The sequence below is a fragment of the Planococcus citri genome, chromosome 3 (genome assembly GCF_950023065.1).
Source record: "Planococcus citri chromosome 3, ihPlaCitr1.1, whole genome shotgun sequence".
In the NCBI taxonomy this organism is placed as follows: Eukaryota; Metazoa; Arthropoda; class Insecta; order Hemiptera; family Pseudococcidae; genus Planococcus; species Planococcus citri.
The window spans coordinates 67858692-67884877 of record NC_088679.1 but is presented as its reverse complement, the minus strand read 5'-3'; the positions used below and the strand labels follow the sequence as shown (position 1 = coordinate 67884877).

Genomic DNA, 26186 nt, shown 5'->3' with positions numbered 1-26186 from the left:
GTCACGTAAGGCAAGCTAAAAACCATAATATTGGGTGAAAAATATACGTAGGTACTGTATTGTATATTAACGTCGGTCGTGTTGATTGACAACCAGTGTGTTCCTATCTGTTACGAGCTCGCGATAATACAAGTACACCTTTGGCGCGTTCTCTGTAGTGATTTGCAATGTGTGCTTTTTTCGCAGTTTTCATCGAACGTAATGGCACCGAACGCTGGAAGTAACACGATGTCGTTCCAAGCCGACGAACAAAATCAAATCGATCAGGATTCTTCTTCGGAAGAGAAGCAATTCGAGAAGGAAGATGATATCGATAGTCCTGTGGATCGAACTTCCGATAAATCGACCGTTTCCTTGTGTTTCACCAATGTACCTCTCAAATTCAACTTGTTGCAGTTGTTGTTCTTAGTCAAGTATTATATCAAAAGGACCTACATAGCAGTATGGCGTAAGTAGAAAATTCAAAGTTTTTTAGAATTATTGCTTGATTTTTTTTTACTCGCTCGGTGTGTTTGAGAATAAGATGGTCTTGAAATTGAAAGTAGGAAAGTTGTAGTGATATTTTTTCTCCATTTTAAAACGTTTGAGATGTTTTGCTCTGAAGAGGCGAGTTACCTTAATATTGACTCGAAACGCTAGGAATTTTTAGTACGTATTTTTGAATTCATTTTACTGTCAATTTTTTTCGTAAACGCTGCATTGAAAATTTTTCATTTGTCAAGTTGAAAATTGAAAGTGAAATGAAGTGTTGTAAAATAACGTCCTAAGACTGAAAATTTTGGATCCAATAATCGGGTCACCCCCCCCCCCCTCAATCATTAATTCAGAGCATAAAATAAGGACATTTAAAGGACTGAAAATGAAAGTTTCCCAGAGAAAATTTCTAAAATGGGAAAAATGATCCGTTTTGAGTAGTACGTGGTACTTTTCTGAAATTTTATGGTGCCCAGCAAAAAATTTTGGCCAAATGAACTCAAGAAGACGTAAGAAAAATTCAAATTTTTAAGTAAATGACCAGAGTTTGAAAATTTTTAAATGTTTCAAAATTATTCAAAAGGTTGGATCGAGAGGTCTCTTGATGGCTATATAATCAGTTCAAATGATTAGAAAAGCTCGAAGTTCATTCATGTCGAGTTCAGGAGTTTTCAAAATAATAGTTCAGTCCTTGAAAATGAGTCTAATAGTTTGATGAGCCTTCTACGTGGTGTTCGAGTTGAACCATATCAACAGGTCACTTTTGAAACAAAAAAAAAAAAACAAAAAAAAACTGTTGAAACACGCAAAATTTTAAAATGTCTGCAACTATGAGCTCTCTTCTGAGGATTTGGGCATTGCCTCTGACTCGAAGATTTGAAATTTTTTCTACGTCTTGTTGAGGTTATTTTGATCATTTGCTATAATGAAATGGTCCGTCCTAGTCCATTTTTCTACGCCCTTTTCAAAAGAAATTGCAATCTCTGTACAGAAAATTTTTGTCGTTTTGTCGTTGAAACCTTACAAAAATTTTAGGTAATTGCAAAATTTTCTATCTGACTCCTGCGTCCCATTTCCCCAAAATTTTGAAAATTAGCAACCAGAAGCCTTCAAATTTTTGTTTTTTGTGATTTTCATCAAAACTACATAAAACTAAACGTTTTTCAAAAGTATATAAATTATTCAAAATCTCAAAATCGAGCTGCTTATATTTCTAAAAGTCCTTTTTTTTCAAAAAAATCCCCCCATGAAAATTTTTTTGATCAAAGTCTCTTCGACCTCACCCATTTTACAAAAAAATTTGTTCAGATTTGTGATCTTTGAAATTTTGACGTTTTAGTCAAAAATTCAAAATCGTGTGAGATAAAAAAATCCTCTTCGACTCAGTCGGTTGAAAATGGAACACAAACCAAATTTCAGCCTTTTATAAATCAATTTTATCAAATTTTGTTGTTTTTTCATTAGAAATGAGCCTAATTTGGGTTTGTTAAAATTTCCCAAAAATCAAAAAATGAATTTCAGTGGCTGAAATGTTTGCTTGTGGTGTGATTCAGAGCCCTTTTTCGATTTCCCTTTGCCTGGTTCAAAAATATGTAATTTAAAAAAAAACACATTAATTTTTGGACCAAGCTGAAAAAAAAGGTTGAAAAGATTCAATAAAACTCTATTGTGTAAAATAGGTGCTTAATTTGAATTTCTCAAATTTTCTCAAGCTTTCAAAAAAATTTCAATTTTTAGTTTTTTAAAAAAATTTCTGAAAACTTCCATTAGTATGAAGTTCAGTACCTACAAATTAGGATTAAGTAAACACGTTTTTCGCCAACTTCAATTAACTAATTTTGGCAACAAAAAAATGGGAAAATATCTGAAATTCTAACCCAAATCTACAAAATTTTCATTGCTAGAAAAAATTTCATTTTTCTTCTTCAAAAATTCATTATTAAAGCAAACATGGACTCGATGAATTTTACCAGGATTTTTTTATAGCACTAATTTTTCACAAAACGAAAAATCTAAAACTCCAACGAAGGCTTCGAAACAACTTTAACCCTCCCCGTCCCTCCACACAATCGATTTAAAATGACGAGTAAAGTGTAAACCTCTGTGCAGTGTGCATCAAATTTCAAATTGACAGCTTTTTATCACTTTTGAGTTCTAAAAAAAAAAACGTTTTCTGCTGAAATCAAATTCAAGGCCGTAGCTGAAACAAAAAAAAAACAGTGAAAAGTACCCACTGTTTTGAACTATGAAACTCAAAAATTTCAAAAGTAGGTACTCGTATTTGTAAAGCGAAAGCTACTCGACGCTCGTACTCGTATACTGAATATAAAAGAGATACTTACCTACTCGTATTTGTTCACTTGTTTACGAGTAAATTTAAATGATGGGTTCATTTGTTGGTCGTTCCTAATTACAAATAGTACTTAATAATGATTTGAGAACAAAGCATGTGAGTTTTGCGTTTAGAGTGAGTAGATTTACGAGTATGGATGTTTGAAACTTGAACTGAATAATTTTTTCATTTTTCTGGTTCATTGAGCAAATTGATTAATACAGCTGCATAGTTAGGTACAACAGTCGGTCGGTTGTTATAATATGAATCATACTCATTAGTGTGCGGTTTGATAAGCGAACTTTTACTATTTTCCTGATTATTTCAAACAATCATTCAATTACTTATACTCGTTTGATAACAGCTGTATTCGCATGCATGTACTTATCAGTACATTATTCTTACGTAATTTAGCTTTCGAACTTCGGTTTTTCTCGTGGTATTATTTTACATATACATGTTGACTTCTTTGAAATGGATAGATTGAAAGTGAATTACCAATCATTTTTTTTTCAATTATGAGAAACTCCTGGTGGAATTTTTTTTTTCAATTTCAAATAAATTTCTTGACCTTGTTTAAGATATGGAAAATAAGCTGTAGAGGTGTAAAATTTTCCAACAGTCGGAAAAACGTGAGAGCTATTTTTGTCTAAATGAAATTCAAAAATTCCCTATGTTGAAATTTTAGAAACGTTTTAAAACAAGTTTGATTTATGAAATTCGCGAATTTCTTCAACTTTTCCTATTCGTTTACTCATTTATTGATTTGAACACGATGAAAGAATTCATGGTGGTAATTTTCGTTCGAAGTTCGATTATCATTTTCATTTTTTTCTACATCACGTGAGGAGCTCCCGCCGATCAGGTTTTTCTTTTTTCAAAAAAAAAATATCAACTATTTTTTGTCACTTTTTTTTTATCGGAAACCCTATTCTTAGTAAAAAAAACTAGACGTGTAGACGTCCTACCTATTTCAAAAAAGAGTAAAACCTAAATTACTGACCGTGAAATTTTCTACCCGATAAGTTTTATTAGTTTTATTAGTATTACTCGAAGCCACGCTTTTTTCGAGGTATTGTTCTACCGAAAGTTCAAAAGTTCAACTTTTATCTAAATGTTTCTTTTCGAACACTATATCAATATAAATTTTATGCTAAAAATTAAAAAATTTGTGGTTTATAATTTTTTCAATTTTTGGCACATTTCAAACACATTTCTCCTCCCTTTCAGTTCACTGTTTGGGTCCTAAATGGAAGGATCGTACTTGGCTAGTTTTTTCAACGTTTTGGTTACTAAAGTTACTTTTTTTTTTTACAAATTTTCAAAAATTCAATTTTTTCATACATCTTGAAGCCAAAAAAAAGTGCTGATAATACCAATAAGTAAATAATTCGCGAAAGTATGCACTTTTTTATTCTTTCTAAGCAGGCTACACTGCATTTTTAGTGTTATTGTTTAAAAATGAAAAAAATTTGCGTTTTGCTAAAATCATCGAAGTCTTACTGATTACGATAAATTGGGAAGAATATTATCTTTCGTCAAAATTATCAAATAGTCCAGTTTTTTACTAAAAACAATCGGTTTTTCGTGAAAAATTCTGAAAATTTTGAATTTTTTTCTAAAAATTACCCAAAAGCTTTTCTTTTTATAAAAAAATCTCGTTTTTCAACCAAAAAATAGAACATTTGGCAAAGATTGAGAAAAAGTGTCTTTTTTTGCCAATATTTGCCCAGAAAAATCCTTTATTTTGCCAAAATTTCCGGCCTTGCTTTTTGCCAAAAATTGTCCAAAATTCTCGCTTTTTTGCAAATTGACAAAAATTCTCGTTTTCTTTAGAAAAAAATTATTCAACTGTGTCATTTTGTAAAAAATTTTTTAAAAAGTGTTCTATTTTGCCAAGAACTGTACAAAAATCTCGCTTTTTCAAAAATTGACATAAATTCTCGTGAGCTTGCTGTTTTTTGCAAAAAGTCCCAAAATGTCTTACTTATCTCTACTGTTTTCGAAAATTTTTGCTTTTTGTCAAAAATTGTCCAAAAACCTCGTTTTCTCAAAAATTGATAAAAATTCTCGTTTTGTTAGTGTAAAAATTGAAGTTTTTTGCACAAATTTCCAATTGTCCAAAACTCTGGCTTTTTGTCAAAAATCATAAAAATATCTTGTTTTTTGTCAAAAATTGTTAAAAAATGTTGCTTTTTCGTTAATTGACGAAAATTTTCGTTGCTTTCCAAGCAAAATTGCTCAACTAAAAAATTCCAAGAACTTTGGCTTTTTTCAAAAAATTGTCCAAAAATCATGCTTTTTGCATAAAAGTTGTCCAAATACATATCTGGCTTTTTCAAAAATTGCCAAAACTTCTCGCTTTGTTAGTAAAATTTACAAAATTGTATTTTTTTACAAAAAGTCTTGAGAAGACCTATTTTTTTTTTTTTTTTTTTGAAAAATTCCCCCAAAATTGCAAAAAAAATCTCGATTTTTAGAAATAATTGAAAAGTTTCTCTTATTTAAATGAATTTGCCAAAAATTACCAAAAAAGTATCGTTTTTTAAACGTAATAAAAATCCAATGAAGACTATTTTTTAAAAAAAATTTGCGAAAGAAAGCAATTTCTTTGCCAATAATAGCTAAAAATTTCTGCTTTTTGCTAAAATTTGTCAAAAATTTTCGTTTTTTTGCAAAAAAATCTTTAAAGTTTCACTTTTTTCAAAAATTGTCCTAATCCATTGTTTTTCTGTCAGAAATTTCCAAAATATTTACTATCCTTCATTTTGTTGAAATTGCCAAAGTATAGCTATACTTGTCAGAACTTGAAAAAAATCTCACCTTTTTGTTGCCAAAAATTAACCGAGGGTCTTGCTTTTTTTTCATCAGAAAATTTAAAAATAATTCAGTTTTTTAAAATTGAAAACCAGAACAGAAACCAGGACATCATAAAAAACAAAACAGGAAAAGATGAAAGACAAAAATAGGAATTACAATTTTCAATTTTCAATTTGTAATGTTCTGTTGTTGTTTGTTTGTTGTTCATCTTTTCCTGTTTTTTTTTTTTTTTTTCAATAGTATTTTATTTCTACATTGAAATGTTTTGTTGGCGTAATTTCACTTTTTTGTGACTTTTTCAAGTTTTTTGAAGTTATGTACTCTCTTTTTTTTTCGAAAAAATTAGCCCTGCAAGTAGCACGACTGTCTCTAAATGATCCATTTAAATTTTTTAGCAAAAAAAATGCGAATTTTCTATTTTTTTTAAATTTTGGCGCACTTAGGTAAGCTTTGTGAGATTAAAACGATTCTCTGAGGTTCAGTTTTTGCGCATTTTTTTATTTTTAGGGTAAAGTAATCAGTAAATGTGCAAAAATTACTGGAATACTAATTTTCAAAATTTATAGTGCATTCAACCCCCCTTGGCCCGTTCCCCCGTCCCTCTCAAGATCCGCAATATCCCACATAAGAATTTTTAGTCGAAGAAGTTCGTGAAACTTTCAAAATAAAGAGTTACGATACCTAAACCTCCCCTTTTTGATTCTTATTGCTTCATGAAGGGTCATTCCACGTCAATTGGACCAAGAAGTGGTAGAGGTAGGTTCGGCGATTTTTTTGAAATTTTTCCTGTGGAAAGACCTTCCGAAGGGATGACCAATGGCGCAAATCGCAGCCTTCTAGCTCATTTTTAACGGCGGCCAGGGGGTGTCAAAGTTTTCAGTGAACTTAAAATATCATCCATTTCAGCAGTGGATTGCTCGATAACCGCGATACCTACCAAAATGGTACTTTTTCCCATAGTTAGAGGTTTTGAAAGGCTTTTTGGTGATATCATAAAAATCAGTGTTGCCACTTTTTTTCGTACAAAAAATTAGCTCAAAAGTTTCAAAACGTAATTTTCATATCGTTCCGACTCTCAAAAATTCTGAAAAAAATACATTATGGACAACTGTTCATGCTGAACAACATATTAAAAAATTGGGATGGTAACTTGTAACGAAGTCGATTTAAAAAAATTTGAACTTGGCGAAAAAATGCTATTTTTTTATTTAAAACATGAAAACAAGTTTTGATTGGTAAAGTTGACCCATTTGATCCCTATTTTTACGTATCTGTTGAAAAAGTTGAAAAAACCCCTTCACTCGGTGAAATTAACTCATCACAAAAAAATCAAAATTCAAAAAAATTCAAAAAAAAGCAAATTTCATTTTTTTTTCTGTGAGGGAGATTTTTATCAACTTTTTCATGAAATACGTCAGAAAGTGGTCAAAATAAGACAACTGAATAAATTTGAACTTTTTTTGATGTTTGAAATTGAAAATTGAATTTTTTCAAATTTTGATTTTTTTGTGATGAGTTCATTTTATTGAGTGAAAGGGGTTTTTTCAACTTTTTCAACAGATACGTGAAAATAGGGGTCAAATGGGTCAACTTTACCAATCAAAACTTTTTTTTCATGTTTTAAATAAAAAAATAGCATTTTTTCGCAAAGTTTAAATTTTTTTAAATCGACTTTGTTACAAGTTACCATCCCAATTTTTTAATATGTTGTTCAGCATGAACAGTTGTCCATGATATATTTTTTTCAGAATTTTTGAGAGTCGGAACGATATGAAAATTACGTTTTGAAACTTTTTGAGCTAATTTTTTGTACGAAAAAAAGTGACAACACTGATTTTTATGATATCACCAAAAAGCCTTTCAAAACCTCTAACTATGGGAAAAAGTACCATTTTGGTAGGTATCGCGGTTATCGAGCAATCCACTGCTGAAATGGATGATATTTTAGGTTCACTGAAAACTTTGACACCCCCTGGCTGCCGTTAAAAATGAACTAGAGGGCTGCGATTTGCGCCATTGGTCATCCCTTCGAAAGGTCTTTTCACAGGAAAAATTCCAAAAAAATCGCCGAACCCACCTACCACTTCTTGGTCCAATTGTCGTGGAATGACCCTGAATGCTCCTAAATTTTACAAAAATTTTACTGATTGCCAAAATTTTCTGCCTTTATCTTTTTTTGGGGGAGACCTTCAAAATTCCAAAATTAAATTTTTTCGGAGTTGGAAAGCTTAATCGCAACCTCTGATTCTGTTTCATTCCAATTCAATTGTGATGTGAAAAGTTCGCCTTGTGAGCTATTGAAGTTGTAAAAAAAAATTAAATTCTGTGTTAAAATTTTTCCTTTTTGTGTGTGCTAAAAAAAATTGAAGAAAAAATGGAAAAATTTTCAGGGAGATGAAAACTATGGCCTCTAGTTTCCGTTTTCATGCTTGGGAAATCAATGGAGGGTACCTCCAAAGTCCAAAAAATGTATGAATATTTTATATTTTCACAAAATGGCCGACCTCAACTCCGATGAACTATTCCAAGTTTGCATATCGATTATTCTATAAGTGAAAATTACTAATAAAATTACCTTTTTTGAAACATGAATTATTAAAAATACCGAAGTGAAAAGTAAATGCTGCTACCTTATCTATTATCTAGTACCTACCTGCCAGCTAATTTGAGAATTGTGTTCATTCGACGAAGAATTTACTTCGAAAAATTACTCATGTCACGTAACGCAAATTCTTTTAAATTATTAATTTACCTATTGCTCGTACCTGGATATACGTGGAAATAAATGAAAAATGGAAAAATCTAGAAACTAGAATAAATATCTATCTGCTCTTTCGAATGTTACTGCAGCTCTATTTTGCCCCACTTGTGTATTTAATTTCGATTTTGTTTGCCAGTTGCCTATCTGTACATCTACCTAGTTACACATTCGTATCAGGTACGTTGTGATAATACAAAGTTGAAAGAAACAGACAAATATAAAAATTTTTACGCGGGCTATTTGCTCTTTGTATTTACCAAGACCGACACACAACAGGGAAAGTTCAAAAGATAGAGAGATACCTTTACCTATAGTATATCGAAAGTAAAACCCAATTCTTCGGTATTCGTCATTGAACTGATAAGAAAAAGGTAGAATAGGGCTGTGAATTTTCTTCAATCACCTATGACTACGTACTTTATGTACTTAAGCTAAATATGGTGCGGTTGATAACGGTAAAACGAATCATATCAGTGAAATGTCGAGTTTATGTATGTATATGTAATACAGTATGTCATTTTTTTCTTTATCATTTTGAAATACAATGTCGAGCTTATGGCCTGATAGGTGTTAGTGTGGAATGCTCGTAAATGTTGAACGAAAAGTCTAATCGTATAGCCCAATTTTTATAACACGTCAGTTTCGAGTGTGTAGCATATTATGGAAGTTGATTAAGAGAATATTTTATCGGTTATGTAATTCGAACCGACGCGACGTAGTACGAGTAATAGTAATTATCACTCGACGTTGGCTGCTTTGCCTTTTCTGCTTATCAAAGCTAAAATACACGTAGAATACGTCGCGACGAATTACCTACTATACTCTAATTTTCACATGGCACGTTTTTTTAATGTTTCTTTAGACGAACTTTCGATGGATCCACGTGTAAGATCGAGCCCATACGCAGACCCGCCGGAAAACGAAGTAAAAGTGTCGTTCAGCGACGCCGTAACGATTAGAAGACGACGTATATTTTTCATTATCATTCACCTTATGGCATTGCTGGGATTGTACTACTGCGTCATCGGTCGTGTCAGAGTTTACACGATTTTATGGGGTAAAAAAACCAAACCATTACGCGAATGTCCAAGTTGGCGTGTAAAATATTGACGACATTCGGTTCTAAATTACGATCTGATTTGCAGGTTTACTCTTAGGTGCGTTTTCGTCGATCGGAGTAACGGCCGGTGCTCATCGACTCTGGTCTCATCATTCGTTCAAAGCTACTTGGCAGCTTCGTACGATTTTGATGCTTTTCCAAACGCTCGGCGTACAATACAGCGTTTACAACTGGGCCAGAGATCATCGTTTGCATCACAAGCATACCGATACCGATGCCGATCCGCATAACTCGAATCGCGGATTCTTCTTTTCGCATATCGGTTGGAGCGTCGTGCTGCCTCATCCGGACGTCGAAAATAAAATCAAAACTATCGACATGAAAGATATGGAACAAGACCAAGTCGCTATGTTTCAATTCAAGTGGGTATTTTTATATCACGATGACGGTATGTTAGGTTAGATTGGAGCCAATAACGAAAGGGCGAAATGTTCTAAAAGTATTGACGAAGTTGATGTAGGTACTAGGTACTTGTAGAATGGTCGGTTTTGTTTTTCGAATTACGAGAATATTCAACTTGGAATGGGGGAGGGGGAGGGTGAATCCGAATTTTATTAATGCGATTGTCTTTTTTCAAGAGCATCGATGATGGGTGGATTACGAGGTTCGTGAAATTCCTCCAATGCGCCACTCAATGCTTAGTTGATTGCAAATTTTGAAGAAAATTGATATTTCAACGAATAATTTATATTTTTTCTGTCGAAGAGAAATTTTGAACAGGGGTTTCTTGGTTTATGCCTCCTTTTTGAGAATTAGGATTGGCATTTTCGTGGCAAAACTCCCCTTCCTCCTCAATTTCTTCGACCACCGCGCCCCATATCTTCCTATTTTTTTCGATAAGAAAATGTAATCAAGACAAAGTGACGTTGAATTCAAGTACAGTCCAAACTGAAATTGTCGTCGAACCGAGGTTTTTAAAAATTAAAATTACCTGAGGAAATATTGGATTAACCCCAAGCGAATTTGAAATAATGTTCCTTGGGGTGGTGGCAGAGGGTGGCTGAAAAGACAGGCAGAGGAAAGAGTTGAATGGTCTAATGCTTGGTGGAGAACGAAAACAGGGTGTCTAATGGTCATGAAAGTCATGAAAAAATCCATGAATTCTCGTGGGTGGTCATGAAAAAGTCATAAATTTTGCTCGAAACACACTTGAAAATTGTTTTAAAAGTCCATAAAATGAAAACAAAATTTTTTAAATTTATTCAAAAAAATTAGAAAAATAAAAAAACTGAAATACGTGATTTTTGATCCTGTAAAAAATGGCGACCCTGTTCGATGATTAAAAAATAGGCTATTCTAACTATTTGCTGGGTAAAAATGTGAAAAATAGGTCATGAAAAAAATCATGATTTTTTTGCCTGGGAGTTTTGTTTGACACCCTGGAAAAAGTAGACCATTTTTAAGCAGTATTTTTATAATATTTTTTTGCTCTTCTCATTCCATCTCTTTTCTTATTCTGACAAAAAATATAATTCAAATTCAAGTTTCTATATTTTCAGGTTTTTTCTGTGTTTTTGTTTTGTTTTTTGAAATATGTAGTTGCATTTTTGGAATGAACACATTCTGGAACTCTCAGAATCAAAATTTCAACGAGCAAAATAATTCATTTTTCAATTTTTGAAAAGTGTTTGAATAGGTAATTATTTTCTAATGAAATTTTATTTTATGAAAATTATTCGTTTTCCTCCTTACATCGAACTTCCAAAATCATATTTTCAGCCAAACTAGAGCTCCTGGCAAAACTTCGAATATTCTTCATGAAGATAATATGAAAATTTTATGAAAAAAGCTAAACATTCAATGCCTTCCTTTTTCTGAATTTTTATGGAGCTCAAAACCAGAATTTACAAATAGTGGAATAACCAGCATTTTTTCAAGGGGAAGTCGAAACAAGATTTTTAGCTATGAGAAAAATGGAATTTGATGGAATTTTTTGATGAAACTTCATTTTGCAATTTTATGAAAATTTCGCTCCAGCAAACATTGTTTGAAAAAAAAAATGGTTCAAAAGACCAAAAAAGTTTTTTTTGTATGTTTGATAGGTAATTTTCATCCGTAAGGAAGAAGACTGACCCTTTCACATCCCCCCCCCTTTCCTTGAAAACACCACTGAATTCTCAAAACTGATTTTATGCACATTTCAAGTTTTTTTTTTTTTTTTTTTTTTTAAGTGAAACAACATATTAAAAATAGACAATATTAGAGTTGAAAGTAAGATGAATGTAGCGTTAGAAACCAATTTTTTCTGAAAAGGAGGAGTATCGATAAGGCCATTTTTTGGGCTCGGACAGTTATTGACTCAACCACTCTTAAAATGTTGTAATAAATGTCCCAAATACGAATCCGCGGTTAATTGACCCAAAATGACCATTTTTTTGGGGTCCAGGGGTTCCCAAAGTTGTGAATAAATAACGAATTTTAGGAACCACCGAGTATTATTTTCAAAAACTTTTTCAGCGTAATATATCTGTTTGAACCTGATAAACGTTATGCGAGGTGATTTTTCCGTTTTCGACCCTCGGGGGCAAAAATGGGGGAGGGGGTTTGATTTTTTGAAAATTTTGGAACCACCATTTTGGACCTACCCCTTTGAGCCCCGCTAAAAAGCTTTTTACAGTTGATTAGTATCTGAAAGAAGTCCATCTTAAGAAATTTTGAGCTCAATAAAATTTTGCGCTGGTACTCAAAAATCCAATTTTCCAATTTTTTGTAATTTCGATATTTTGGGAACCCCTGGAAAACTAGAAACCTGCGATTTGCGCCAAACGTGACGTTTTGAGGTATATTATTCAATAATCTTGATGAAAAAGTAAAATTAGGCTCCCTGTATATTCGTAATTTTTAACCCCTTTTTTAGAGCCCCCCACTTTAGGCAGCCCTAAAAAAGGCATTTATGCATATTTTTTCAAATAAATTGAAAAATTTATTTTTGAAACACACTAGCAAGTGCTCGATAATTTTTCATAGGATTTTTCCTGTAACATTCAAAATTGAGCTATTTTGGGTCAAATTCTGAGATTTAACTCTTCGAAATGACGTGAAAATAACGTTTTAACGATTTCAACATAGTAGAAATGTCAGAATTTGATCCCAAATAGCTCAATTTTGAAAGTTACAGGAAAAATCATATGAAAAATAATTATCAAGTACTTGCTAGTGTGTTTCAAATGTAAATTCTTCAAATTTTTTGAAAAAATATGCATAAACGCCTTTTTTAGGGGTGCCTAACGTGGAGGGCTCTAAAATAAGGGTTCAAAATTACGAATATGCAGGGAGCTTAATTAAACTTTTCCATTTGGATGATTGGATATATACCTCAAAACGTTACGTTTGACGCAAATTGCAGGTTTCTAGTTTTCCAGGGGTTCCCAAAATATCGAAATTGCAAAAAATTGGAAAATTGGATTTTTGAGTACCAGCGCAAAATTTTATTGAGCTCAAAATTTGGTAAGATGGACGTCTTTCAGATATTAATTAATTGTAAAAAGCTTTTTAGCGGGGCTCAAAGGGGTAGTTCGAAAATTGTGGTTCCAAAATTTTCAAAAAATCAAAACCTCTCAATTTCTGCCCTCGAGGGTCAAAAATAGAAAAATCATCTCGCGTTTATAAAGTTCAAACAGATATATTACGCTGAAAAACTTTTTGAAAATAATAGTCAGTGGTTCATAAAATTATTTCTCTATTCGCAACTTTGGGAACCCCTGGAGTCCAAAAAGTGGTCATTTTGGTTCAACTAACCACAGATTTGTATTTGATATATTTATTACAACATTTTAAGAAAGGTCGAGTCGATAACTGTCCGGGCCCAAAAAATGGCCTTATCGATACTCCTCCTTTGATCGATGATTGCTCAATTTGGCAATTTGTTTATGTTTTGGCCATTTTAACAATTATTTTGGTTGAAAACTTGCACTTGAAGTGCCAGATTGAAGTTTGATGAGATGGCGGATCTTTAAATCAGGCTTTTCGTTTTTTAAAAAAATGACAGAAATTCAAATGGACATTTTTCCATTATATTTCTTCGAGTGGACAAAAGTTTGGTCGATTTTTTGATGAAAAATTGTTTTTTTTTTTTTTAAATCTGATTCGTCATTTTGAAATCATTCTGCTCATTTTTCGAAAAAAAATTGTAAATTTTCTGAATGAGATCGAACAATTATTTTTAAGTTGGGTCAAGGGATTTTTGTGGACAAGGTTACATTATCCGTGTGACCTTTTGACCACTTTTCTGAATCCTCGTAAACTTAATTCGAGTTTTCATTTTTGTTCAAGAGAATGGAAAACATATCGTAAAGTTTGTTCGATGATCGCTTCTGTCTGTCGAGTTGAAAATTTCCTTCCACATTTTCATTCCTATCTTCGAGTAAAAATTTTTTACATTGTTGAGAGTAAATCTTAATCCATTAATTGGTGCAATATCGTACTTATACATTTTTTTCTGTGTTGTTGATATCGTAAATTTTTCCAAATTTCAAGTTCCTTTATTGAACCTTCCAAGGAAAGTATTACAGCTGACAAAAAATTATTTTATTGAGTTGGGACAAAAAAATAAATAAGAAGTGTATTCATAAGTGGATTTTTTTGAAAATTTTGAATTTTGAAGTAAAATGTGAGGAAAATTAAAATTTGATCTGATTGAAATAAAATGCGGAAATTGAGTTATAGTCATCGATCGTGAGAATAAAAAGTATGTAGATTTTTTTAAACTGGTAGTAATGAATTTTGAAAAAATTGGGCTTCTTTCCTGATTTCCATGAAGGCTTTTTTGGAAGAATCTTTCTAAAACTGGGAATTTCAAAACATCCACTGGAGGTTCCAGAACAGCCCAAACCCTGCAGTCTATTGATTCGGGAGTCAAAAAACGAACAAACTTCGTCTTTCTAAATTGATGAAATATTTGCTAAAATGCTAAAGTTCGAATTCAAATCCTAAAATTTTTGTATGATGGTTTTTTTATTGGAGGGGGAGGAGGGGAGATCTCAAAATTTTTTCGCTCAACCTCGATTATCAAGAATTTAGTCGAGGATTTTTAAAAAAATGTACTTACTTTGTGTTTATTTTATAAAAATAATTTTGTATTGATATTTCAGCTTATTAGACCATCGATGGTCTAATAAGCTGAAATATCATCGTCCTTTTCTGAAAAAAAAAATTGCTGGAAAGGGTGCTAAAAGTTTACCTATATATATCTTGTATTTTTGAAAAAATTTCGAGTTGAAAATCGGTTTTTTAAAAAAATTAAAAAATCTTTAATTTCATCGAACGTTTAGTTTTTCAAAATTTTGTGTTCTGACCAGCCTCCCTCTGTTGATTTTATTCGATAAAAGTGGGGATAGGTATCGGAATAATTTACATCAATATTTTTCAGAATTTCAATAATTTTGGGATTGGAGTAAATTTTGTAATTTCAGAAAATGATTCTTCACAATTTTTAAGACCCATCGTGACAATTTTTCAACAACAAAAAAACGAAGCAAAATTTTCCTACACCCCCCCCCCCTTCCGTACGTTCTCATTCGAAGTGAATTATTGGCTCCAGTGTAATTTTTATCGTACCTATTATTTATTTTATAATTATTTATTAAATGACCTAATGAACGAATTTTTTCGCAGATATTACGTTCCATTGTCGCTCTTAGTGGCATACATTATACCCACCGTGGTTCCTTGGTATTTCTGGGGTGAGAGTTTGTGGATCTCTCATCTAGTGGCTGCTCAACTCAGACATGTGATTACATTACACGGCACGTTCTTAATTAACAGTGCTGCTCATATGTGGGGAACAAAACCTTACGATAAGTGAGTATTTGCAAGAATGTTTTCCTCGGCCCTCCCGTCGAGTAAAAGAGAATTGCGAAGGTCAGGGTAACATGAGTATTATTAGAAGTGTTTTGCTCGTAAAAAAAAAAGTACTCGAAGTATGGTACTAAATTTTATGAAACTTCGGTATTACAATGTAGTAGTTTTTCCTTATTGATAACTTGATGAGTTGCCGGAATAGTTGCATATGTTTATATTTTGAAGGGGGGTCTGAAATTCTTATTGCGATTAATTATCTGTCGATTGAATTTTGATTTTGAGTCATTTCAAGTCTTGAAGTTGTTGAAAAAATTCATAAAATTGTAATTCATTTCAGTCGTAGATATTATTGTGAAAATTATTTAAGGGGGTTCGGAAACCCCTACAGTTTTATTTGAAATAAGGGTTTTCTGAGAGGCTTCTGATTTGTTTTTTTTTCTCACCTACTGATAGGTATTTTCTAAATTTTTCGACAACTGTTTCCTCTCACTATATGGCGAGCAATTCTTTAGTTTTCATACGCTGATTACGTTTACTCGTTATCGTCCAGTTGTCCTTCAATGAGCCTATTTTTTATTTTCTTTGGTTCTTAGAAAATATACCCATTGAGTAAAGGTACATCGATACATGCATTTGTTTTTCAAAACGAATGTTCTAGTCGTTGAAATGACGACATTTTTTGAAACAAATTCGGTCATTTAGATAAACAATAACATATCTCGATGGTTTGAACATGTAAACGTTCGAGCGTAACTGAAAGAAAAAAAATTCTTCGAAGAACTCTTAATTGTTTTTTGTTACCTTCGAAGAGATATAGTTTTTTGAAACTGACAAGCTGCCCACTGCGATTCCTTGAAAATATTTTTTGGCGATACACCGAAAAACAAATAAGTATTCGGTGACCCTGTAACCTTATCTAGAAAGGAACTTGGGAGTGTGTAGACTGGAGTGAAAAGGTACTAGTAATGTAGTAAAAATTCAAAACCACGTTAAAAATTGTTCGTCAAAATCGATTTTTTATTGTCCAATACGTCGAGCAAAATGTCAGTGAAATTATCGTAAAGTTTGAAGCAAATATCAATCCCCTCCTTCTCCCTTGATTAATGAATTCGTGAAACAATTACTCATTTATTTATGGCATGAAAATTGAAATTTTCCAATGACCTTTTTCCAAGTCCATAATTGGTCATTTATTATTCATCTCAGTCCATTTATTTTTCGAAATCGATACTCGGGGTAGTTACCCTTTCCTCTCCCCTTGCTACACAACCCTACATAATTATATCATAAAAAATGGTTCTCATCTCATTTATGAATATTGATGTAAAGAATCGTCGCATGACTCGTGTATTTTCTCACTTTTATATACCTATACTTGGTACCTTACCTACCTACTTGTGATATACGTACTATTTTTACCATATCTATGATTTTACCTCGCTTATATGGGTGATATAGTTGACATTATATTCACTTATCTTCTGCCATTTCGTAGTAAAAGAGAAAATTTTTCTTGTAATTTGAATAGGTAATATACATGCTGAGTTAGATAAGAACTGGTTAAAAATAGAATTATAATTTATAGAATTCGAGTTTTAAAATTTAAAAAGTAAAAATTTTGTTTTTGAACTTGAGATTACAAAATTGAAAGAATAAGCCTTCTCAAGGGCTCAGTTTTCATTTGCAAAGGTCTAGTTTTACTCTTAAGAGCATTTCAAATCTATTTATTTTTGCTCACTTTATGACTAAATTTTAATGCTAGTAAAGATTGTCCCTCGTCCTCCCCCTCTCATGTTGACAAATTGAATAATTTTTAATGCTGAAAGTCCCCCCCCCCCGGTGCTGTGAAAATTACCGGCCTCCGAATATTCTGGAACCTCCAGCGAATTTTAAATTTCTCAAAAAATTTCAAACTGCTTTAAAATAAGCAAAAATCAAAAATGAACCAAAACCCTGATTTTTTCAGTTTTTTGAGATCAGATAATTGATTTTGGGAGGAATTTTCTCCGAGGAATTGAAATCAAAAGCCTTCGTGTGTCTCAATAAAGTTTTTAAATCCGGAAAATTTTAAAACGTATTTTTTTCTCAATTTTAATTCGAATTTGGGGCAAAAAAAAATTCAAGTAGACTAAAGTGAAGACAATATTAAGCTCTTTGATGCTCCAAAAGGGACACCTAATTCCAAAATGTGATATTTTATGATTTTTTTTCAATTTTCGATTCAAGTCTTTCAAAAATGTTGTCCTGGAAAAAATGTGAAATTCTCGAGTACTTACTACTTACCCCTATATAGAAACCCTAAAAATTTGAAATTTTTCTCATTTTTTTGCCTGAATTTTTACCATAAATTTAAAAACATCTCAAAATGGGCGTTAAACTTTGAAAATTTTAGAATTTTGTCTTTTTTTCATTTTAATTGTTGCTGAAGATTTTAGCTGAAATTTGAAAACGCTGATTTGAAGACAACACCAAGCCCTCAAGTGCCCTAGAAAAATCGCTAAATTTTAATTGCTGAATTTTTTTCTCAATTTTTGACTCGGAATGTTGAAATTTTATTAAGAATTTTGAAACGTTAGCTTGAAAATAACTTTAAGTTCTCAAATTCCCCGAAATTGGTGCAAAATTCTGATGATTACAAATTTTTTACACTTTTTGATTTTAATGTTGGCTTAAAAATCTTACTTGAAATTTGAAAACCGTTCGATTTGAAGATAATATTAGCCCTTAAATGCCTCAAAAAAGTCTCCAAACCTCAATTGAATTTTTTTTCTCGATTTTTGACTCAGTCTTGAATTTGACCAAGAATTTCAAATCATTGACTTGAAAATGACGCGAAATCTTCAATTTTACCAAAACTTTTGCAAAACTCACTAAATTATAATTTTTTGAATTTTTTCGATTTTTGGAAATCTTTCCTGAAATTTTTGAAAATCGTTCGGTTTGAAGATAAGTTAGCTCTTAAGTGCCTCAAAAAAGGCTCCAAACGCCAATTGGATTTTTTTCCTCAAATTTTGACCTATACTAAGTCTGAAATTTTATCGAGAATTTTAAAACATTGACTTGAAAATGACGCAAAATCCTCAATTTGCCAAAATTTTCGCAAACATGCTTAAATTTCTCAACTTTTTTCGATTTTACTTTTGGTTGAAAATCTTTCCTAGAATTTTTGAAAATCGTTTCATTTGAAGATCAAAAAATGCTCCAACCCCCAATTGGATTTTTTCTCTCAAATTTTGACTCAAGTCTGAAATTTTATCAAGAATTTTAAAACATTGACTTGAAAATGACGCAAAATCCTCAGAATTACCAAAATTTTTGCAAAACTCAGAAGCTTTCAATTTTTTGACATTTTTTGATTTCAATTTTAGTTGAAAATCTTTCCTGTAATTTAAAAATTTTTGATTTTAAGATAATCAAAAGCCCTCACAAGCCTCATAAAAGAGGCCAAGCTCCAATTGTATTTTTTTATTTTTTTTGATTTTGATTTTAGTCCGAAAGTATTTTCAATTTTTCTAAAATGGATGCCGAGCTTTAAAAATTTGAAATATTGTGCTTGTTTCGATTTCGATTTTACAGTTATTGAGAAATTTCTCCAGGATCTTGAAAACGTTGCTCTGAAGACAACATCAACCCTCCACAAGTACCACAAAAAATTCACGAAATCTCAACCCTTGTTTCTTTTCTCGATTTTGACTTGGATCGGAAATTTAACCAGGAATTTCAACATGTTGGCTTGAAAATAATGTAAAATCCTCAAGTTTCCCAAAATGGACACAAAGCCCTAAAAATGGAAGATTTTGACTTTTTTTGCTTTTGATTTTGGTTAGCAATCTTTCCTGAAATTTGAAAATGAGTTTTTGAGAGCAATGAACGCTCTCAATGGGTTCTAAAAAAGGGCTTAACCACAATCATGCATTTTTTTCTCAATCTTAATTTTTCCAAGGTTCTCAAGTACCTTCTGAAAATTGCCAGGCTCTTAAAATTCAAAAATATTGATTTCGTCTCGATTTTTATTGTAAATTTTAAGTTATATTTTGGAGGAAAAACTCAAATTTCTCGAAAAAAATGTTTTCTGTGAATATATTAAAATCCAAGTACATATGAAAGCAAATCACTTTTCACCAATATTGATGCTTGTAAGTGTTGAATTGGTATTTTTAAGCAGTGTTAAAATGAGTCTATGTTTGGAAAGATGAAAATCAGGAATTTTTCGAACATTTATTGTGATATATTCTGATGGAATTTTATAATTTCAAAACCTTCGCAATTTTATTTCATTTTTCCACAAATTCTAAAAACTGCAAACCTGAGATATTTCTCAGAAATTGAATTAAAAACCTAACCTCTTTGCGTAATTTCCACAGAAACATTAACCCGACTGAAAACATGTTCGTATCAGCTGCATCGTTCGGTGACGGATGGCACAACTATCACCACGTGTTCCCGTGGGACTACCGAAACTCCGAATTATGGGACTACAAATTGAACATCTCAACCGCATTCGTCGATCTGTTCGCATTGATCGGCTGGGCTTACGATTTGAAAACCGTACCATCCGATATAGTCAGCAAACGCGTAAAACGTACCGGAGACGGTACCCATCACGTTTGGGGCTGGAACGATAAAGACTTGCCGGCCGAAGACAGAGAATTAGCTGAGGTGCTAAATAAACGTCATGAAGATTAAATCTTCATTATTCGCATATTGTCTCTCTTGTTTCTCTTTCTCTTTCTCTCTATATATTTCTGCAATTTTCCTTTTTAAAAAAATCCTCCCAATCACCATAGACACCCACTTCTGTCTCAGTTATACTATTACATTTTCACGTGTGCATCACCGTTTGATTTTCTTTTTTCGCTGCATGACTTAATGAGTTCATTTCCTTTCTACTTTCTGAGAAAGATTTTCAAAAAATGGTTGTAAGAGCGTATTATAGAGAGATTTTAGTGTTCATATGTATTTTTTTCTCTTTTTTCTTGTTTGTATTCAACGTACGAATTGGAATTATTTTTCTTTTTTTTTTATATCGAAGATGACGACGATGATGGTATGAGACGATTTTCATTTATTCGTACGTTCGTATCACGTTCTATGTTTTATTTTGATAAGAATTATAATTGTATTTTTATTTTAATATCTAGTTCCTTGAACAGTTTTTAAAAATCGATGTTAATTCGACGACTGGGGTATTTAGGTACCTTTGAATTTCTCTATATTTATTTATCCAGTCGTCTCATTTTTTTCCCCCTATTTCTTTCAGTTTCTCGTGTACACCATTTACATCGTTTTTAAATTATTTTCTAGCGGTTTCATTATCATTTTAAGATTACGAAATGGTATAGCCGAGTCAGTCATCGACGCGACGTGAAAATGAATATTTCCTACCGTCCAGAATTTTATACGAGATGAGATCTTGCATATCGTTATCGAAAAGTGAGATGGTTAAACAAGTATGTGAAGTAGATAGCGTATGTATCCCTGTAAGTATCTTTCGACCATTTTTAGACGAAATTACTAAATACCTATTTGAAATTTTATTCGGTATAATTTATATATGTATTGCATGAAACTGTGATAGATATTTAATTGTACGATGACCATCGAGTTGGTTTTGTAACGTTCGGATCAGGTATACAGCATATCTTTATTTACGTGTAAAAGTGAGATGGTATTTTAAAATATTTAAATTTGAAGAAAAAAATTTATTTAAGCCTTATAACTATAGCATAATATTATTAGAGAACGCATTATCATTTCGAACATTAACAAAAAATAAAATAAAAAATGAAAATTTATTTTACGTCATTATTATGGTTTATTGGTATAACTTTTATGAAACTGTGATAGTTATTTAATAGTCAAAAAAAACCACAGTGAATGGTTTTAACGTAAACGTGTTTTAAGTTCTATGAATTATTATGAATATAAAGCAATTAGTAGATTTTATTTTAATTTTATTACAACGGTTTCATCTTTTATTATCTGTTTAGAATCTCGCTCGTGTAATGATTAATGTTTTAGTATTTTTTTTCTCTTTTTTCTTTTTGTGATGGAAGTTGTATTTTCTTTTCGTCTTTTACTTTCTTTTTCTCTTCTTCTTTGTTTTAGAAAATATAATAAATTATTGAAAAAAAGATGCGCTACCTTTTGTTATCGCTGTGTTTAGATTTATACTTTACTTACGCGTAGGTATTTATGTGTTTTATTTTTAAACGTGTTTTGGAACCTATTTCTTTTTTTTTCTATATGTCTTGTTTTCAAATTAGATAAATTTTAACTGCGATCGTGCTTTTGTTATTGAACTTGGTCGGGTGTTTCAGATTGCTTCGAAGAAGTGAAGATCGTGCAGCTTTAGAGTCGGTTTTAATTCAGAAATGATTTTCAGATAAAGTCGCGAGTGCAGAAATAGCGAAATCAGTTGTTGAAATCGTTTGCTTATCTAATTCAAGTATGTGCTTTTTCTGATTCGTTTCGATTGGATTGTTATCGTTTTCAAAAGGGAATATTGGTTCCTGGGTACTGATTTATTCGAAGGAATTTTAGTATTCTTTTGGAAAAATTTCTCTTCTTCTTTCCTGTCATTTATTCTAATGAATGCGGTTTCAATCTGCAATATTGGTGTTTGCTCTTGAGTGTTGAAAATATCAGTGAAGATAAGAGCATCTCGTCCATGAATGAAGTGATTTTAGAAGTATTTTAACGAATTTATCAGGATATTTGTATCCTTTATATCGATGTGTGAGAGGAATTTTTCCAAATAATGGACGCTGCGAAGCTTTTGAGGTGAAATCTGTGTGAAAATTTTGAGCCAGAGCTTGACGAAGAGTTCTCGCTGTATCTTTCACGTTTTACTGTAATTTGAGTAAGTTATTAAAGACGTAAAGTACACGTCAGTCTTGAACAGATGATTGAATTTTTTGTAACTTTTCATCAAATTGAAAGGTTGGCAAAGAAATATCAATTTTAAAGATCACGTGATACTTCATTTTATAAAATTAGTGATTTTAAATCGAAGAATTTCGACAAATGAGTAGTTTAAAAAATAAACCTGGTTCAGTCGAGTTTTTAAAACCGCTGAATCTATTGTTGCTGCGTTCATTATTCATTTTTTGAATTTTGTTTTTTATTACTCCCAATCGCTAAATTGGTTTATTTTTATTGAAAAGTCAATCGGCGAACAGAGAATAATTTTGTCGTCACGTCATGAAGAATAATTTTGAAGAGAAGGTTACAAAAACGTGAACATTTCCTTGATTAAAGAGGTTTTTTTTTTTTATTGAAAAATCGAAGTAAATACTTGAAATGTATTTTGAGCGTAAGGAGCTCGAATCGACCTGTAGGCGGGGGGGGGGGGGGAATTTAATGCCCCAAAATTGTAAAAATCTATTTTTTTCCGCCGTTTTTGAAAAGTTTACATACCTTAACATTTTTGATAACCACGACAATTCGCCTTATTCAAATTTCAATGCTTTGATTTGGGAAATGATAGACTTGAAATAGGCTGAAAAAAAATACCTATTTGAACGCTTTCAATTTTTCTGGCATTTTTGGGAAGTCCCTTGATCCTTCAAGAGTCGAAAAAGTCGAATCGACAACAAACTGTTTGAAGATTAATATTGAAGTACTTACTCGTACCTGTTGATTTTTCAAACGGGTCATTTCAAACCCTCCCTCCCTCTCTTGAGCCACTGTAGCTCCCAAATGTCCTCTCTATCGTTAATTTATCCATGTGGAATTTTTTAGGGGAAAAAATAGTCGAGTTGGAAGAATTTTTGTTGTTTTTAAAATTTTTGATTCGCCTTAAGTCTTTTCAAATAGATTCTGTGAGTTCAAAATTATTCTCTTCGTGTGTGTTTTTTTTTGGGAGAGGGGGTATCGAATTATTAATTTTCAAGGACCCTAATTTTGAATTCCATTCCATTCTACCCCCCCCCCCGCATAATTCAAATTGATCCCTGCTAAACCTCATTGGAGAGTTGGAGACCCGGGACCTAAAATTTTGAAACATGTAAAATGGGTATAAATTTCTAGGGTTTCAAAGACGCTGAATCTGATTTTGAAATCTTTTCGAATTCAAAATCGTAATTTGGTTTTACAGAGAAGAGAGAAACTTTGACTCAACATTTTGAAAAATGAAGTTTATTGGAGTTAGACAAATTTCATTATTAGAATCACAACGAATGCTCAGTTTTAGATTTTGGGGTCGAGAGAATTACAGAATTGGAATCTGCGGTCTCAAAGTCCTATACTTTGATGCCTACATTGTTTTGTTTTTTTTTTCAAAATTTCAGACCTCGAGCCTTCTTCTTGGAAGATTAGTTCAAGTTTTGATGTCAAACCGGTTCAGAATCTGCATTAGCTTCTCAAAATTCAGTACATATTCTGATACCATCTTGAACTTTTTCAAAACTTTTGACCCTAAGAAGCCTTCCATGGGGTCCTAAAGGGCTTAATTTTGATTTTAGGTTCAAACTGATTGTACAATAAGAATCATTTTTTGAATTCAGATCCTCGGTGTCACCTTCAACGCCTCTGATTTCGAAAAAAAATTGAATGTGGGAGGGGAGGGGCCCGTATTTCGACTAAAAAGTCAAAATTCAAGTTTAACGCTCCTGAGGCAGTGGCAATTGCAAATCGAAATGTCATCTTATTTTCTTTCATGATCTTTTAATCTTATTTCAAAATGAGTTTGAGGCTGGAGGTATGCTGGAGAATATCGTATTCAAGAAAATTAGTGAATATTTGATGTCAATTGCCAACATTTTCTAAAACCCAACAAAAGACGATGCACTTGTTTATTTTTAATTTATAGGTAGGGTAGGCGTTTTGAATTCGTCTAAGGGCATTATTGAAAGGGAAAGGGGGGAATGGGAGAGGTTGGATCTGGGAAACGAACTAAAATTCGTGCCAAGAGTAATCTGGTTTTTGACGATCAACATTTGTCATTAAGGCCTCTTACTGAGTTAGGTACTTTTCAAATTTTCAAGATGTAACTAAATTACATTAGTATTGTCCAGCCTTGGTTTACGTATGTGTCTGAAAGTTGTTCTAACAAATAAGACGCGTTGGTTGACATCTTCAAACCCCCGGCACCTTGTGTGTCCGGGGAACCAAAAATAAAGAAAAAAAAAATTTAAAAAAAAAAAAAAAAAACTAAATTACATTAAGTTACCTTTTTTTTTTTTTTTTTTTTTTTTTACAAAAAGTTTGAATAATTTTCTAAAAATTAACTACTTCTTCAAAAATTTAGCTTTTTTTCAAAAAAAAAAAGAAATGTCGAAAATTCATTCAACAGAAAAATTGTAAGAAAGGTCTGATTTTTGGACAAAGATTGCGAAGAAGTATCATTTTTTGGCAATTGCTTTTCGCTAAAATTGTTAGTTATGCTTTTTGAAAAATTCTCAATTTTTTAAAATAGATATGACAAAAAAATCTGTTTTTTAACCTTAAATTGCAAAGAATTACCAAAAAGTCTCGTTTTACCTAAAAATTGCGAGAAAAAGTCTCAATTTCGAAAAGAATTGCGAAATTTAATTTCTTTGAATTGCCAAAAATCGGAGCTTTTTTTTAAAATTGTAAGATTTCTGCTTTTTGACATGAATTCTCGCTTTATAAAAAAATTGTTGTAGATTTTCACTTTTTTCCAATAAATTTAAAAGTCTTGCTTTTTCGCTAGAAATTTCCAAAAAGTTTTGTTTTTTTTGAAATCATCTTGAGTCTAATTTTTTGTGAAGAATTGTCAAAAACTTTCGCTTTTCTACAAAATTTCAAAAAATTCGTGTTTTTTTGAAAAAAAAAAAAATTTCTAAAAAATTGTCCAAAAGTTTTATTTTTTACTAAAAAGTTTCGCTGTTTTATCAACAAGTTTCAAAATACTTAGTTCAACTTTTAAAACTTGAAAACCAAAACATTTTAATTTGTGAAGTTCTGTTTTTTGATTTTTTTCCAACTTGAAATGTTCTGCTCGCGTTTTTTTTGGTCAGTTTTTTAAGCTTTTTTGATTACCTACTGAAGTTGTACTTTTTTTAAAAAGTGGAATGAAAGCTCTGCTTATTGCACGTTAAATTAGAAAAAAAATTTGATCAAAAACATGATCTATATATGCTCTTTAAGGGTATTGAGATTTCATTTCGAAAATTAGTTCAGTATTCAAGACCGGTTGCTAAAGAGCCACCGTGTTTTTGTAGTTTTTGCTTTTCATTCATTTTGTTCCAGTTTTTTTCTCTCAAAATCAAAAATTTCATTCCTTTCTCATTAAATTATTGTTGATACTTTTCAGTAAGTTTCTTAAGTTTTTAAAAAAATTTCATTTTACAACTTTTCAAACTATTTCAGCCATTTTTTGCTTGATTTTGCTCAAATTTAACTACATAATGTACTTTGAATCAATTTCTGATCATTTTCAACGGTTTTTATCGCTTTTTGGCAAATTTTTCTCCATTTTCGTAATTTTTTTGGTTAATTTTGCAGTTTTTTGTTACAATTTTAATAATACTTTGTGTAATTTTGACAAAATGCTACTCTATTTTGATGTTCACTTATTTAATTTTTGAAAAATATCAAAATTCTGTACTATTTTTGTAGGATTTGAACTCTTTTGAGATGTTTTGTGTAGGTACCTAACTTTTAGTTGTTTTCATTTTATTTTTATGCATACTTCGTGATGTTGAGCAATTCTTGCGAAGGTTAAACAATGTGTCTGAAATTTGATAACTTTCACATTTATGAAAAATATCAAATAATCAAACTGTTTGAAAGATTGAAATTTTCGTTAAAATGGCCAAAATGGGATAAAAATTGTTGAATGTTTGGCAAATTAAAATCAGTCCGTCTGAAATTATTTTAAATTGTATGAATATCAATAGAATGGCATCAAAATT

At 31.5% G+C, this 26186-nt stretch overlaps 2 protein-coding genes across 2 annotated transcripts in view; both read left to right on the top strand.

The window, feature by feature from the left end:
* Mccc2 (methylcrotonyl-CoA carboxylase subunit 2) overlaps window positions 1-349 on the top strand; it is a 121331-nt gene extending 120982 nt beyond the window's left edge. The window contains exon 12 of the mRNA XM_065354085.1: window positions 187-349. Within this exon, the coding sequence (XP_065210157.1) occupies window positions 187-202 (16 nt within the window). The 3' untranslated portion in view covers window positions 203-349. The remainder of the gene's footprint in view (window positions 1-186) is intronic.
* On the top strand, window positions 202-19992 carry LOC135840640 (acyl-CoA Delta-9 desaturase-like). The gene is made up of 5 exons (XM_065357265.1): window positions 202-448; window positions 9250-9477; window positions 9533-9869; window positions 15121-15306; window positions 19671-19992. Exons 1-5 carry the CDS (start codon window positions 202-204, stop codon window positions 19990-19992), a joined length of 1320 nt encoding a protein of 439 aa, XP_065213337.1.
* Window positions 19993-26186: the final 6194 nt, after the last annotated feature.